This window comes from Nannospalax galili, unplaced genomic scaffold (assembly GCF_000622305.1).
Source record: "Nannospalax galili isolate Female #2095 unplaced genomic scaffold, S.galili_v1.0 scaffold101, whole genome shotgun sequence".
Classification (NCBI taxonomy): domain Eukaryota; kingdom Metazoa; phylum Chordata; class Mammalia; order Rodentia; family Spalacidae; genus Nannospalax; species Nannospalax galili.
Window position 1 is genome coordinate 302,070 of NW_008345700.1, and position 15,513 is coordinate 317,582.

At 45.8% G+C, this 15,513-nt stretch overlaps 1 protein-coding gene across 3 annotated transcripts in view; it reads right to left on the reverse strand.

The window, feature by feature from the left end:
- The window catches only part of Rnf212 (ring finger protein 212), a 42,559-nt gene that overhangs the window by 12,824 nt on the left and 14,222 nt on the right, over nucleotides 1-15,513 (reverse strand). For all 3 annotated transcript variants that reach the window (XM_029567702.1, XM_029567701.1, XM_029567703.1), the window contains exons 3-9: nucleotides 10,860-10,934; nucleotides 8,478-8,534; nucleotides 7,415-7,473; nucleotides 6,879-6,931; nucleotides 6,730-6,781; nucleotides 4,759-4,801; nucleotides 2,152-2,215 (exon numbers count right to left, since the gene is read on the reverse strand). In XM_029567702.1, coding sequence (XP_029423562.1) covers nucleotides 2,152-2,215; nucleotides 4,759-4,801; nucleotides 6,730-6,781; nucleotides 6,879-6,931; nucleotides 7,415-7,473; nucleotides 8,478-8,534; nucleotides 10,860-10,934 — 403 coding nt within the window. The remainder of the gene's footprint in view (nucleotides 1-2,151; nucleotides 2,216-4,758; nucleotides 4,802-6,729; nucleotides 6,782-6,878; nucleotides 6,932-7,414; nucleotides 7,474-8,477; nucleotides 8,535-10,859; nucleotides 10,935-15,513) is intronic.

The window sequence follows — 15,513 nt, forward strand, 5'->3', positions numbered from 1 at the left end:
GGCAGGTGTGGGTATGTGCAAACAGGCCAGAGGAAGACAGTGGATGCTCTACTCTACCACTCCTTGCCTTAGTCCCTTTACACACAATGTCTTACTGAACTTGAAGATTATTGCTGCTTGATGACGAGCAAGCCCCCCAAATCCTCCCACTTCTGCTCCCTATACAACTGGGATTATAAATATGCATGTGGCAATACCTGGATTTTTACATGGATGCTGGTGATCCAAACTGGGGTTCCCACTGAGCTATCTCCCTAGGCACTGAGGCTTATTTTCTTTATAAATAAGCTAAGACTTGGGAGATGGGACAATTAACTCCTTGATTGACAGCTGTTAGACTTCTCCTTGGTAGCTTGGCTGCCTTGAATGAAGGACTGTCAATCAAATGGCCAGTTGGACTACCCTTTAAGTCAGCCCTGGCTGTTCTGAACAACCCTTGGACACCTTGTGGAAGCCACATGACAATCACAGCTGCTTGCCGAAGCATAATTTCAGCTCCTAAAGGCATGTCCCTACCACAGTAATTTCAAATGCTGTGCCAGACTCTGCCATCACAAGCCTTAGTGAAATCTAGATAACCCAATAACTTCCTACAGGCCAGAGGGGAGCACTGTCACTATGTGGTCTATCAGAGGGATTGCTATGATTGGTAGAAAAGGGAAAATGCCACAATTGGTGTGAATACAGCAGATCATGGGCATGGAAATGGATGTTATTTGATGCAAACTCTTTCATGGCTATATAAGCTGGCTGTCAGCTCACTTTTGGAGTCAGCCTGGAGATATGTTACCATGCTGTGTCCTGGTGTTAAAATATTAGGCCCAATAAAGGCTTCTCTCAAGTGATCTTCTTGCCTACTTTTGATCTTCATAATAATAGAGCAGGCTGAGCTGGTAACATAAAGAAAGAAGGAAGTGGCTGCAATGGTTCACAGTAGCTGTGGAAGCAGTTTCCGTGGGAACCATGGCAGCAGCAGAGAGCGCACAGTGACAGGAGCCACACCAACAGTGACAGCAGAGGTGGTGGCAATGCCGACCTCAGTGGGGGCAAGGCCAGTGGGAACAGCAATGAGAGGAAGCTGAAGTGTGGAGATTAGCCAAGGTCTCAGACACTCTGGGCCTGAGATCTGGGGAATCCTGACATCCTGGATCTTGGAACTGTAACATAACTAGTCAAGGGCTGGGGAATCCTGACTTCCTAGGCCTACAAGAGCACCATAATGCTTGTCACCTAGCACAGAGGCTCCCAACACCTGAGGCCTGTACAAGAGCTCTAACACCAGAGGCTGCCACCTGCTCCTGCCTGCAGCTGGCTGAGGAAGCCCAGGTTTACAAAAGCTGCCAAGGACTAGAGCCTGCAGAGTCTTTCCTTGTCTACCTGCCATTCCCAACTAGGTGGAAGAAAGGACCCTAGCTAGTGGTAAAATTTTGTGAGTTGTGTAAACAACTTTTTCTTTTTTAATGTGTGTACATGTATGTATGTGTGCACATGTGTGTATAGAAACCAGAGGTTGACGTTAGGTCTCTTCCTATCACTCTCTATTTTTTGAGATAGGATCTCTTCACTGAACCTGAATCTTGCTGATTCAGCTAGACTGGCAGGTCACTGAACTCCAAGGATTCGCCTCTCTCCACTCTCTGTTCCTGTGAATTGTTTTTATGCTGTTCCATCTACACTGGGGTAAAGCAGGGAAATAGCCATAAGCTTTGCACGTTCTACAAGTACTTTGCAGAAGGGCCACAGGCCTTGGGATTTGACCCATTAGGTAATGAGATCCCACACTCAGAGAAGGAGGGCTGGGGATAGTAGGAAGCCCACATGAGAGGAACCATGGCTCTCATGAGTCCTGGAAGGCTCACTGGACCACAATTAGCAAGGCAATGGACCAGCAAACAAAGGCAATTACTAACAAGTAAACAGATAACATGACTTTTTATTAAAATCACAAGGAAACAGTGAAACAGGATCAGTTTCTTCCATGGAGGACAATCCCAAGAGTTTCTCCTTAAAAGGGTTCAGAATCTCACCACTGGAGCCTCCAAGCTCTCATATAGGTTAAGTTTTGACAGCTTTAGTGAAATTTGACTTTTCAGGGCACACATCCTAGTTTGTACATGGATTTGAAGTCATATCACAGGTACTTTTACTTACCCATGCGTCCATCCTGAGGTGGACTGATCAGAGAGATTCTTGAAGGACCCACTGCCATCTCAGGCTACATATGTAAAAGAAAACAGCTGGTGAGATCCCCAAACTGTCACTTGTAGGAGTCAGATTCTGTTCATCAGGCCCATGTACTAGAGTGCTAGATCCCAGTCCTATCACCTCTGACAAAACCACCTGTTCATTGGAACACAGCCCCAAAGGCCGGCTGGGGCAGGGTGGGGCGGGGCGGGGCAGGGCAGGGCAGGGCAGAGGATCACCTCTGCTCCATCAGGGCCTGAAATGGTAAATGGCATGGAACCCCACTAAGTTCAGGAGAGGAAAGGACACCCAGCTCTTGGTGAAGATAGAACATGTAGGTTTCTGAGTGACCTTGGTTGGAGCTGGCTAAACCCTATTCAGACTCCCTACACCTAGGAACACAGGGTATAGGCAATGTCACCATCCTTGGCCAACAGGAGTCTGAGGGCCCGGAGTCACTTGCCCAGCTTGTGCCCTCCTCATACAGGCATGAACCGGTGTACTCATGGCCACTCCCTTCTGGGATCACTCCTCGGCTCCCCTCCCACTGTTGGCACCTTGTCAGACCCCTTTCCTTCCCCCATCTTCAAGCACCAACAGTGTGCCCTTACTGACACCTCAGTGCCCACACCATTCCACTGATCCTGTGACTCATGGGTGCCTACCAGGAAAGCCCCTCTGCTCCTGCAGCCTCACCGCAGGCTCAGGAGTCCCTGCTCCACAGCACCCTTCATGACCCTTGATACTGCCCTGTTTGTCCTCTAGTCCTCAAGGGACCCTCCTGAGCCCCAACTCAGGTGGCTGACAGGAGACCAAAGTGACCTCTGTGCAGCCCAGTACATCGCTCTCCCACTGACCTCTTCCTCATCTTCTCACCTTCTATCTCCTTTCCTCCTTACTTATACCCCAGGATAGAAATGTAGAATAGGAGCTTTTCTTCTCTTCTCAGGCTTGGGCTCCATAGGAGTACCTCTCACTCCACCCCTCAGGGAGGGCACTCATAGCTGTAAGCTGCTTTCTCTAAAGAAACCTCAACAAACATCAGCTCCAGGGGCCACAAGGATCTTGGGGAGGTAGAAAGCTGGTTTTGGTCATTTTCCTTAAGTCTTTACATTTTGCTATAGCAGAGGGGTTAGTGAACTAAGGCGCACAGCCTGCTGATAAAACTACTGGAGTGTGGCCATACCCACTTATCTCCACATTGACTGTGATTGTTTTGGAGTCAGCAGATTTAGTAACTGCATCTGAGACCCTCTGTTCTTCCAAGTCCAAAATGTTTACTCTCTTGGTCCCTTTCGGAAGACACCTGCTAGTGTGTGGAGCGGCACCTTAGTTTGGAGTTTCACTCACTGCATTCTGTTCTTCCAGCTGTGTCATGTCAGCCTGTTGTATTCGGTATCTCTAGCCCAGTACCAGCTGTCTGGGCCCTAAGAAAACCTGAAGATGACCTAACCCTAACCCTAACCCTCACCACGCTATGGGGATTGGGAAGCCATGAGTACATATACACCCTTAAAGCAAGACCTCTGGTAGAGAGGTGGAAGCTCTTCCAAAGAGCTGAGATGTGTGGCAGGGATCTATGGGCTTCTGGAAGCCTGAGGCAGGGAGCTGGTGGGGGGGGTGTCTAGGGCAGGTGGGTGTATACTGGTGGAAGTGGGCACGTACGGGAGGTAAGCTGGGAAGGGAAAGGCAGCTTGTCCTTGAGCCAGCCAAGGACCTGGGGTATCTCCCCAGGGCAGTGATGGCTCCACATTTTCTGTTAAAGTCCTACCTTCTTATCCTGAAACACAAGTTCCTTTGTAATCAGGTCAAGGGACTCCCTTAGAAATGGATACAACTTCTGACTACAGGTCTATACACTGTTGTCTACACACTGGTGTCTACCTTAGAGCACTACTGGGAGGATGGTCCACACTTATGAAGAATTTAGAACAGGGCTAGCTGAGACTTCTATGAGAGGTTCTTGTGATGCATGTTAATGAACGCACATCAACGAAACTGTGCTATGAGCACGCATGCTATCGCCCTCCTTTGCTCCATTCTCTGGTCACAGAACACTCAGTGCAGCCCCAGCCCTGTGAAAAATCACCTTCTCTACCTGTTCTCTGAGGGTGTTTGGACAATATGGCATGCACAGAGGATCCAGTTCCACCTGAACTGGGCAGGTGACAGATCCCCATGGTGTGTCCCTAGGTTTGGGTGCATCCCTTTTGTTCCGGTTTCTTTTCCATTTACAGCTGTGGCTTTCTGTTTCTCAGTTCTCACTTTTCTGACCCACTTCTTTTCCTGAGCTGACAGGGTTCAGTTTATAACAAGTAGTGCTTTCTGGTTTTTGTTTTGTAAGGTTATGGGCAAAGGCAGGTGATGCACAGGACTATTAGCCCTGCTACTTTTGCTTAACACTGCAAGGGACCCTGCTGACCTCCCTACAGGCCTGGCCAAGAGGACAGAAAGGAATGCCCTTGTTTTCATGAGCGTCTTTCAAGACCTACTTTAGAACCACAACCTATTCATCCCCCTGGGGTCAGCACGCGATGCCAGAGAAGACAAGGACTTGAGCACAGGCACACTTACTTTTCTTGTTGGGGTTGTCAGCTCAATTTCCATTGAACCTATTCTGTTAAGCAGTAAAACACATTAATGAACCAGGGGTCTCTGTGTAATTTAAAAACTTCAGTTTAAACACCATTGTATGTAATAAGACCAGGAGTGAAAGAATGCCCTAGTCTATTTGGGGGGCTATCAGGAAAAGGTCAATTACAGGTATGTCTACTTCCTGTGTACTACTGGCTACTCACTGACTATAAATCAGACACAGTTTCTCTAGGGAACAGACCTTGATGGGATGTTTCCAGGAGGGTCCCTCTCTCCTCTCGAGGCTGTAGTTCCTCCACCCTGACTGCCTCTTAGTTCTTTGTTTTTTCTTTTTTTTGTCTTTTTGAGACAGGGTCTCCCCTGTGGCCACAGCTGGCCTAGAACTCACTATGCAGACCAGGCTGTCCTGCCTCTGCCTCCCAAGTGCTGGGATTAAAGGCATGTGTCACCATGCCCAGCTTTGCCTCTTAAGAGGTTCTTGAACTCCTGCCTGGTCCTGCTGACTTGACCCATATGAGCAGGAACATCCACTTACAGCTGTTAATGCATATTGCTAGCCTACATGTTACACCATTCATTAACCCAAAAGTGAACAGGAAAACAGCAACTGGATTTATTTTCAAACTGGCCTTCTCCTATGACAGCCATCTGGTGGTGGCAACCTCATAGCAAAGAGACCCCCTTTCCTGACAGCTCCATGGAGTTCCAGGATGGCTCATTATCTCAGCCTAGGTATGTAGCTACCCCAGCATTTGTTTTAAATTTAACTTTTTGGGGCTGGAGAGATGGCTCAGCGGTTAAGAGCACTGACTGCTCTTGCAGAGGACCCGGGTTTGATTCCCAACACCCACATGGCGGCTATGAACCATCCTTAACTCCAGTTCCAGGGGAATCCGAAGCTCTCTTCTGACCTCTCCGGCACTGCACGACACGGGTGCACTCACATACATGCAGGCAATACACTCATATACATAAAATAACAAATTTTTTTTTAAAAATTTAACTTTTCTTGAATAAGGCTGTCATTGTACAGCTTCCACTCCCCACTTGCCCTAGGTCCTCAATGTCTCTGATCCAGGTATCTGCCCTACATTATGTTCTCTTGGTGACAACTTCCTGAGAGAGCTAGATACAGCTTGCTCAACTAGCTGTAAACCCTACACCCCACAGGACAGCATAGATATGCCACAGTGACCGCCTCTCAGTCGTAGGGTAGCCTCCTAGAATGGGTGTCCACCTACTAATCTCCTTGCTGGACCACAATGCTTCCTTCCCTCTGACTCTTCATTCTTGCCTCATGAGGATCAAGGATGGAGACTACCTTCCCAAGCAGGATCTGAAGTCAGGTCTGCAGCGGTGTGATGAATGGGCATTTTCTGGACAGCCAGGGCTGGCCCAGGACAGTTTGGCCTCAAGACACCAGAGAACACAAGGGTGGGCTCCCCAAGCAGAGTGACAGTCAAGTAGCATAAGTGGGACACAGGTCAGACATGGACCAGAGTGAAGCCAGTATTAAAGTTTTCCATGTGAGGGATCTGTAGTTCCAGGTAAGACAACTAGGCATCGATGATCCATCAGATGAAAGGACCAGTCTATGCATGCCCATGGCTGCTAGCACCTGCACTTCTGGGCACGGAAAGGCTACCTGGAAGGCTCATGAACACTGGGTCACATGATTATACTGAGCTAATTGCTGTGACTGTAGGCATGGAGTACTGTGATTGGCCAGCATCACAGTCCTGACTCAGGGACCTGAGCTTCACACTAATGTAAGCTAAATATCAAAGGTAGCTAGACAGCCAGTAAATTGCCCAGACTCTAAGTTGGTAGGATCTGGAGCTCTAGAGGGGCAACAAGATGGGAAGAGAAATACAGAAGTGAGTGTCCACAGAAAGGACTGTGGGCTACAGTTTCCACAAACTCTTACACTATCCCACCAGGCCCACACACCTGTCAGGGACCGAAGAGGTGGGTGGCAACATGAGATATCCATTTGGCTTTGCTGAAGGAACAATAAAAAATCCTCACATTAGTACATATTTTGTCCAGCTCAGCAGCAGATACTTTTGTATTCTCCTTTCTGGTATTACTTTACTTACTTGAAACTGAATTTTTCATTGTACTGAAAGCTGCTTGTTGTGATGATCTCATACTAAATAGACGAAGAAAAGGTAGTGGATTAACTGAGGTAGAAAGACCCACCCTAAATGTGGGTGGCACCATCCCACAAGGCTGAGGTCTTGTACTGAGTAAAAAGGATAAAGTGAGCAGAGCACTGGCTTTCATCTTTGTTTCCTGACTGCAGACTCGATATGACCAGCTGCCTCATGCTACAGCTACCATGCTTCCCCTGTTATACTACTGTACCCTCAAACTGTGACCCAAAATAAACCCCCCTTCCTTAGGTGCTCTTGCCAGGTATTTTGTGTGTCACAGGAATGAGAGAAACAACTAATACAATGGACTCAGTCAACGGCGGTATCTTAAGGAACGCACGCATGCTCGCTTTGATAGAAGTTTCTAGTAAACAAAAGTACGCTATCCTCTGTTCTCTAGGTTCTGACAAAGCTTTGTAATCTCTGCCTCTGTCTTAGAGGGATAGAGCTAGCTGGTTGTCCCCATGAGTAGTCCTTACCTTTGTAGCTGCTCAATTTGTAGCACCGACTTCCTGAGGGACTCCTCCAAATGAGAAATCTGATATAAAATCACTCCATTATTAGACCGACTATGCCAAGAGGCAGTTTAGAGAACATACTTGGTATGTCTTGAAATATGGCATTTCAGCAAGCCTGGCTCATCAGGACCATCTGTGCAGAACTGAGTCAGGCCAGAGCCCCAGAGACATTCAGTTCAGTCTCTACAAACAAGTGGAAACCCAGAGCATGTCAGCTCCGCCAGGTGCTCTTCAGGCTCTGATGTCAAGTCCAAGGAGTGCCTGCCCATTCACAGTTGATTTCAGAATGCAGCCTACAACATGGCAGTGCCTCAAAGGATGAACTTAAAGTCTCCAATTTTTATGGTGGTGTCTGTAAAATCTCTGGTTTTCTGAGAGGTTTAAGAAGGTAACACACACCAAATACATAACTAAGTCATAGCTGGAGGCAAGAAGCCTCCAGGCAGGATTCTGGGAAGCTGCCAGGGAGTGATATGAGGTTGCTGTTGGCAGGGCAGGGGGAGAAAGGGCATGGTGGGGTAAGGTTAATGAGCTGTTCGAGAACCCAAGGGCCCTGTCCACCTGTCCCATCTGTGCACAGCGGCAGTGTGCCTACTAGACTTGAAAGCAGGGCCTCAGAACTCTGTGGCTTTATAACTAGGCTTCTCACTTCATTTATTCCACAATCTTCGGAGTTTTTGAAAAAGGACTTTTATTTTAAAACCAATAGAGATGAGCAGAGATGTTTCTGGGCTGCTCCCATGTTCCTGAGGCCCTGGTATCTGCTGGTCTAGCTGAGAAAGCCCACATGGTCAGAGTCAGTAGCCCTATGTGGGCTGCCCACAGGATAGAGGCTACTTGGCAGGTGTCAGGCAAATAGGTGGATGGTCATAGGAAGGAACCTCCCTACCCCTCGCCACCAAACTGGAAATGCAAAAGAAAACAAACCTCACAGATGCTAGAGGACTCCTTTAAGAGCCTGGACTTGAGAAACTGAAATTGCAACATCAAATAATCCAAGAAGCAAGTGATTGATTCGATTTACCTTTTCTCTATAGAAGGCCAGCAATCTCTTCCTATGTTTTTCTTGAAATTCTGAAATCTGATGAGATAACACATTTCAGCTGTTGAAGGCAAAGGATCATATCACATGTCTTGCAGAAGCAGAGGTCTGGAAAGAACTTTAAGTGTAGTTACAGAATGCTCTGTTTTACATGTAGTTCCCCAGCAGACCTGCATCCCCTCCCACCGAGGCTACCCTTCAGGTATCTTACTAGAGTTATAGGCCACATCTCTGAGCACCTTCCTCAACCGTGTGAGTAACTCTCACTCCTCAAAGCCAAGTTCCAAGGGCCTTGGCATGAACTTTCTCCCTGCCTGCAGGCCTAATCATGTTCTTCTGACTCCTGACACCCATGGGAGGGGACTTAGTGACAGACCATCTACCTTGACTATGGAAGCCTGCTGGTGTCATGTTTGGATGGGTCAAGGTTGCGACTATAGGATTTGTTTTTCCTTTTGGTTCTCCTTAAGACTTGTGTAGGGTATGTATCACTGTCCATGCTCTAGATCTGACCTAGGGGCTAGGTGGAACTGTGAAGAGTTTTGGCAGCAGAATGATGTTCCCAGCTACCTTTGGCAACTATGACCCCATCAACTACCTGTCTCTTGTCTTCTTCCTCAGTACATCCACACTGGTAACAGGAGAAGAGACTTCATGTGCTAAGTCACTCTCTCAGAGACCCACGTTTCTGTAGCAGGTATCCACACCAGTCAGGATGTGGGCTCTTGGGGTGAGCACTGGAGCCTGGAAGAGCCTGTGGATGGGGGAATGCTACCCTAGCCATGGCAGGATGGTTTTTAGATAAGGATCTTGGTGAGAGCAGCATGCAGACCTCTGTGGCTGACTGTCCTATCCCTGTAGAAACTAATTTGGCATGGCAGGCATACTTGTAGTAAGGATGGAGCCACAGGAAAAGCAGTCCTGGATTCCAGAAACCTTGTCATAGGGATGGATCTATGCTTCTCGTGGAGGCAGACAAGCTGTGGATGGAACTAGTCCCTTGAAGTGTGGAGTTCAGAGAGCCTCTTGTGATGACAGGGGCAAGCCAGACACCATGTCATCAGTCTGCCTGGACTTGCCCAGGTGTGCATCTCAGTTTGTATAGGAGTTACTCTGGTCTGGGCTCCAGCAGAGGGTTGGGGCTCTAAAGACTAGATATACTAGCAGTGACCTCAGAAGGAATATTTTATTAGTACAAAAAGCTAAAAAAGGACTGTGAAACCTGGGCATGGTAGCACTGTATCCCAGTTCTTGGGAGGATGTGGCAAGTGGATCATGAGTTTGAAACCAGCCTGGGCTACATAGTGATTTCCATGCTAGCCTGAAAATAATGAGACCTTGTCTCAAAAAAGTAAAAATAAAACAAAGAGATTGTAAAGCTTTATACTGGAGGATAGAGGCAGAAGAACAGGTCAACCCCAAGGCTGAAAAAGCGGGACCACATTTGCTCAGAGCAGAGAGCAGAACAGCTGAGAGAGAAAGAAGACAGGAGGACAGGCTGGGGGCCAGGGAATGACAGCTTTTCCTGAGGATCAGTATACTGTAGGCTGCCCAGTCATGTCCAGGGAACCAAGGTAAATGACATGGGATCTGGGACACAGCACTGGGAATGCTGACACACAATACTAGGGCCAGGGTCGGGTAAGAGTACCACTACTGCAGGCAGTATCACATGGCCAGTGTGCCAGTGGGGAGAAGGGTAGGAAGGAACCGGTAGAGAGGCAGGTGTTACAAGAACCAGGGGAAGGACCCATAGAGCTACATGCCACCACGACAGGGACAAAGAGGGCACACAGCCCTGGGTGACCATCCACACAGGACAGACTCAAAAAGAAACCCTCTAATCTGAACTTAAAGAGCTCTACCTGGGAGGGAGCTGGCCTTCCAACATGAGCTTCTCAGGAATGTAAATGATCATCTGTGGGTATTTATTTTTTGGTCTTTTTGAGACAGGGTCTCCCTGTAGCCCCTAGCTGTCCTGAAGCCTACTATGTAGACCAGGCTGGCCTTGAACTCACAGAGATCTACCTGCCTCTGCCCCCCGAGTGCTGGGATTAAAGGCATATGCCACCACGCCCAGCTATCTGTGGGTATTACTGCCCAAAGGAACCCAGTGCTGAGCTGAGCTAAGCTCGTGTGTTTTAATTTCACACCAAAGCACAAGCAACAACAGAGATCGAAGAGAAAGTCAATGGTGAAAGCTCTGGTATTGCAAATGTTTTGCCAGTGAGATGGTAGAAAGAACTGAGAGGCAGAAAATATTTTCATACATCGTCAGGAGGCCTCTAGAGCATTTACATCACAGGGTCTCTGAGGTAATGCGCTCTGTGAATCACCAAGTCAAGCCTCAAGGTCACAACTCACCTGAGAGGTCTCCTGGGAGTACTTCTTACACAGACCATCTATGCCCAGAAACAATGCCTGGATACTGGAGTCGGTCTGAAAAGAAAGCAAATGACTATGTAGAAGCATTGGCCACTAGTTTAAAAATTGTGCTTCAAGATCTGTAATTAACTATAGATAACACAACCAACCAGTAATTCACCCTGTGTATCTGCCTACCCCTCTAAAGACAATACATGGCAGTGGCACCCACTGATAGTCACTTGAGCCCCTCTGGACCACACAGCCTTCTATATCCGGTGAAAATATGCTTCACAATAAAGATAAAAAGGGAAAGGGTAACATTTTTTCAGACAACAAAAACTGAGGATCTGTCACCAAAAATAAATTCTCTGTGGGTAGGAAATGATCACTGACAAGCACACAAGAATTTGGGAACAGCAAAGAGCAGGCGCAGGGGAAGTGGGGGTCTGACTGAGCATTAGGTATACTGTGCTGTCAGCTTAGCACAAGCGAGAGCCGATATCCCATCAAAAGAGGGAGAGGAAGGTGAGGTCAATGGACTGAAGCCCTTGTATCGTGAAGAAAAATCTAACTTAACATAATTCTTTTTTTAATCATTTTATTATACATGTTTAAGTGTATGATTGTTTTGCTTGCATGTAGGTGCACCACATGTGTGCAGTGCTCACAGAGGCCAGAAGGCCTCGGATCCCCTGGAACTAGAGTTACAGATGGTTATTAGCTGTCATGTGGTGCTGGGAACTGAACCTGGGTTCTCTGGAATAGCAAGTGCTCTTACTGCTGAGCCATCTTACCATCCCCAACGTAATTCTTTGTTAAAAAAGATTTTAATTATTTCTAACTCTGTGTGTGTGTGTGTGTGTGTGTATGTGTGTGTGTGTGTGTGTCTGTCTGTCATCTGTGTTCATGTGAGTACATGTGCCCTTGGAGGGCAGAGGGCACTGACCTCCTGGAGTTGGAGTTACAGGTGGTCATGAGCCACCAGATGTGGGTGCTGGGAACTCTTGTAGGATCAGTATGCACTCTTAACAGCTGAGTCATTTCTCTAGCCCCCTAACTTAGATAATCCCTTAAGGAGGCAAGGTTGCCTGCTATGATCTTTAGGATGGCCAGGGTAGTAAGAGAGAGAATTTTCAGCCTTGATCAAGCCTTCTATAACTTACATTAGGGTTAGGGCCAAGGACAGCTATGAACATGGCCCAACACAAAACTGTAAACTTACTTAAAACATTATGAGATTTTTTTTTTTTGTAAACCAATTGTGTGGTACTTGAGTGTGAATTTTGTAGAAGGCAAGTAATGTCACGATGTCAAAAGACTGGACACACCTAGGGCCTAAGGACCTGAACCTCCTTACAATGCCACATAACACTGTTACATGGGGGAATAAGTTTCCAACACAAGCTTTATGGGAACAGAGTCAAACCACAGGGGCCAGAAGCTAATTTTGGTCATGTTCTGATCATGAAAACATCACTGAGGTCAACACTTAGAATTTTTTAATATTCTCTGTGTTAAATGCCAATAAAACAGCAGAAATAACTAAAAGTATTTAGAAATGAAAACAATATATTTCTGGGTAACATATAAAGTCATAGGGGAAACTAAGCAGAAATGTCAAAATTGAAAAATTTTAGGGGCTGGAAAGATGGCTCTGTGGCTAATGTGCTTGCTGTATAAGCATGAAGACCCGAGTTTAGAGTTCCATCATCCAATATCAAAATCTGTGTGGGGCAGTGCTGGGGAGGCAGAGAAGGGTCTTGCTGGGTTAGCTGGCCAGCTGGTCTAACTGAATTGGCAAGGTCCAGGTTCAGTAGGAGACTCTTGCCTCAAAAAATGAGAAGACAACAACAAGAGCTGGGTGTGGTAGCGCACACCTTGCGACAGGGAGACCCTGGCACAAAAAGACCAAAAACAAAAAAAAAAAAGGTAAAAAGAGATAAACTGTTGGGATGTAGCTCAGCAGTCAGGTGATTGATTGTCTAGCATGTATGAGGGCCTGAGTTCAATCCCTATTATCAAAAAATGAATGAATAATAAATAAATAGTGGAGCGCACTTAAGGAAGCTATGTGACATGGACTTCTGGCCTGTACATACACGCACCTGTATACATGTGTACGCTCACACACACTAACACACATGTACCTACACATTTGAAAGGTAATAAAATCACAACAGAGCCAGATACAAAGATGAACATAGAGGAAAGCCATAGTTCTATGATGTAAATGTCAGAAAGAAAAACATGAAACTGATGTTAAGTACCCCATCTTAAGAATAAGGTAGCTGGGTGTGTGGTGGTGCACCCCTGTCATCCCAGGCCAGTGGAGACTGAGGCAGGAAGATCCAGGGTTCAAAGCTAACCTGGGTTACATAGTAAGCGCCAAATACGTAAAAGAAGAAATGATAAAGAGAACCAGCAAAACAGAAAACAATAATAAAACAGGGACTAAGAGAGTCAAAAATTAGTTTTCTGAAAATACTAATTCATAGTATTCAACAAGCACTTGGCAAGACTGTTCAAGAAAAAGGAACTCATAGCCAGGCATGGTGGCGCACGCCTTTAATTCCAGCTCTTGGGAGGCAGAGACAGGCGGATCTCTGTGAGTTCGAGGCCAGCCTGGTCTACATAGCGAGTTCCAGGACAGCTGGGGCTACAGGGAGACCCTGCCTCAAAAAAGACAAAAACAACAACAACAACAACAACAACAACAACAACAACAAAACACCACAGAGAAGCTGGGCATGGAGGCACACTTCTTTATTCCCAGCACAGGAAGCAGAGGCAGGAGGATCTCTGTGAGTTCAAGGCCAGCCTGGTCTACATAGTGAGTTCCAGGCCAGCTGAGGTTACAGGGGGGCCCTGTCTCAAAAAAACCAAAAAAAAAAAAAAAAAAGGAACTCACAATAGCCACTATTAAAATGAAAAAAAACCCCATCATTACAGACCTTATAGACATTAAAAATATAAGAGGACTACAAATATGTTGATAAGAACATTTTAAATTTAGAAAAATACAACTTATGCTGACCCACGAATTAGGAGTGTTTTCTATTAATTTTTTAGTTAACATTCAAAGTAATGTTTTTGTTGTGACATTTTCATGCATGTAATCTCATTATACTTTGTTCTTATTTGTCCTCCAAATTAAGAGTTTTGATTAGTCACGTGTAATATATACATGAAATCCTTAGATAAAGACCTCCCCTCTAAAACTCTCTATGCTCAAATAGTGTCACTGCTGAGCTGAACCAAACATATAAAGAAATAACCCCAATATTCCAAAATAATTTCAGAAGAGAGAAAATAGCTTTAATAGCTTTTGTGAGGCCATTAACTACGATTACTCAACCTTGAACATGTACTTTTGAGAAAGGAAAATTTCAGCTCCAGCTTATATATGAACATGAATGCAAAAAGTTCCTAGTGAAATGGCAGCAAAGAAAATCTACCTATAGAAGCTGTACTGTGTCAGTGCAAGTTGTCTCTTTCCCTGCTGGAGTCTACTGTAGCTTTTTAAAATCTGAAAGTATACTTAGGAGCAGGAGATAAGGTTCAGTGGTTAAGAGTGTTGTTGCTCTTGCAGAGGACTGAGTTTGGTTCCCACACTGGGAGGCTTACAACTGCCTGTAACTCCAGCTCCAGGGAATCTGATGTCTCTGGCCTCCAAGGGCACTTGAATTCACATGTGCCCACTCATGCGCGCGCGCGCGCACACACACACACACACACACACACACACACTTTAAAAAATAGTAAATGTGCTGCTTCCCTGGGCCTGCACAACCTGCAGGCCTCTCTCCGGGGTAAGCTAACACCCCCTCCAGCGCCTTGACTCCCCCATGGAACCTTCTCCAAAATCGACCATATACTGGGGCACAAAACAAAGCTCAACAAATACAAAAAGACTGAAATAATTCCATGCATTCTATCAGACCACAATGCAATAAAGCTTACAATAAATACCGAAAGAAGGCCTAATCACCACATGAACACATGGCGATTAAACAAAACACTCCTAAATGATAACTGGGTCAAAAGAGAAATTAAGAAAGAAATAAAAGTATTCCTATAACTAAATGAAAAGGACAACACAACACCACCTCTGGGACACGCTGAAAGCCGTCCTTAGAGGGAAGTTTATAGCTCTAAGTGCCTACATCAAAAACTCGGAAAGAACACAAATAAATGACTTAACATTGAAACTCAAGACACTGGAAAAGCAACAACAAATGAAACACAAACCCAGCAGACAAGAAGAAATAACAAAAATCAGGGCAGAAATTAATGAAATTGAAACAAAACAATACAAAGAATCAACGAATCCATGAGCTGGTTCTTTGAAAAGATAAACAAGATTGACAGACTGCTAGCCCAGTTAACCAAAAGAAATAAAGAGCACCTCCAAATCAACAAAATCAGAGATGAAAGGGGAAGCATCACAAGAGACACCAGAAAGATACAGAACATTATAAGGGAATACTTTAAAAACCTCTATGCCACTAAATTTGAATATCTAAACAAAATGGACAGCTATCTAACGGCATGGGAACCACCAAAACTAAACCAAGAAGAGATTAACATCTTAAACAGACCCATATCACAAAAAGAAATTGAAACAGTAATACAAAACCTCCCAACTAAAAAA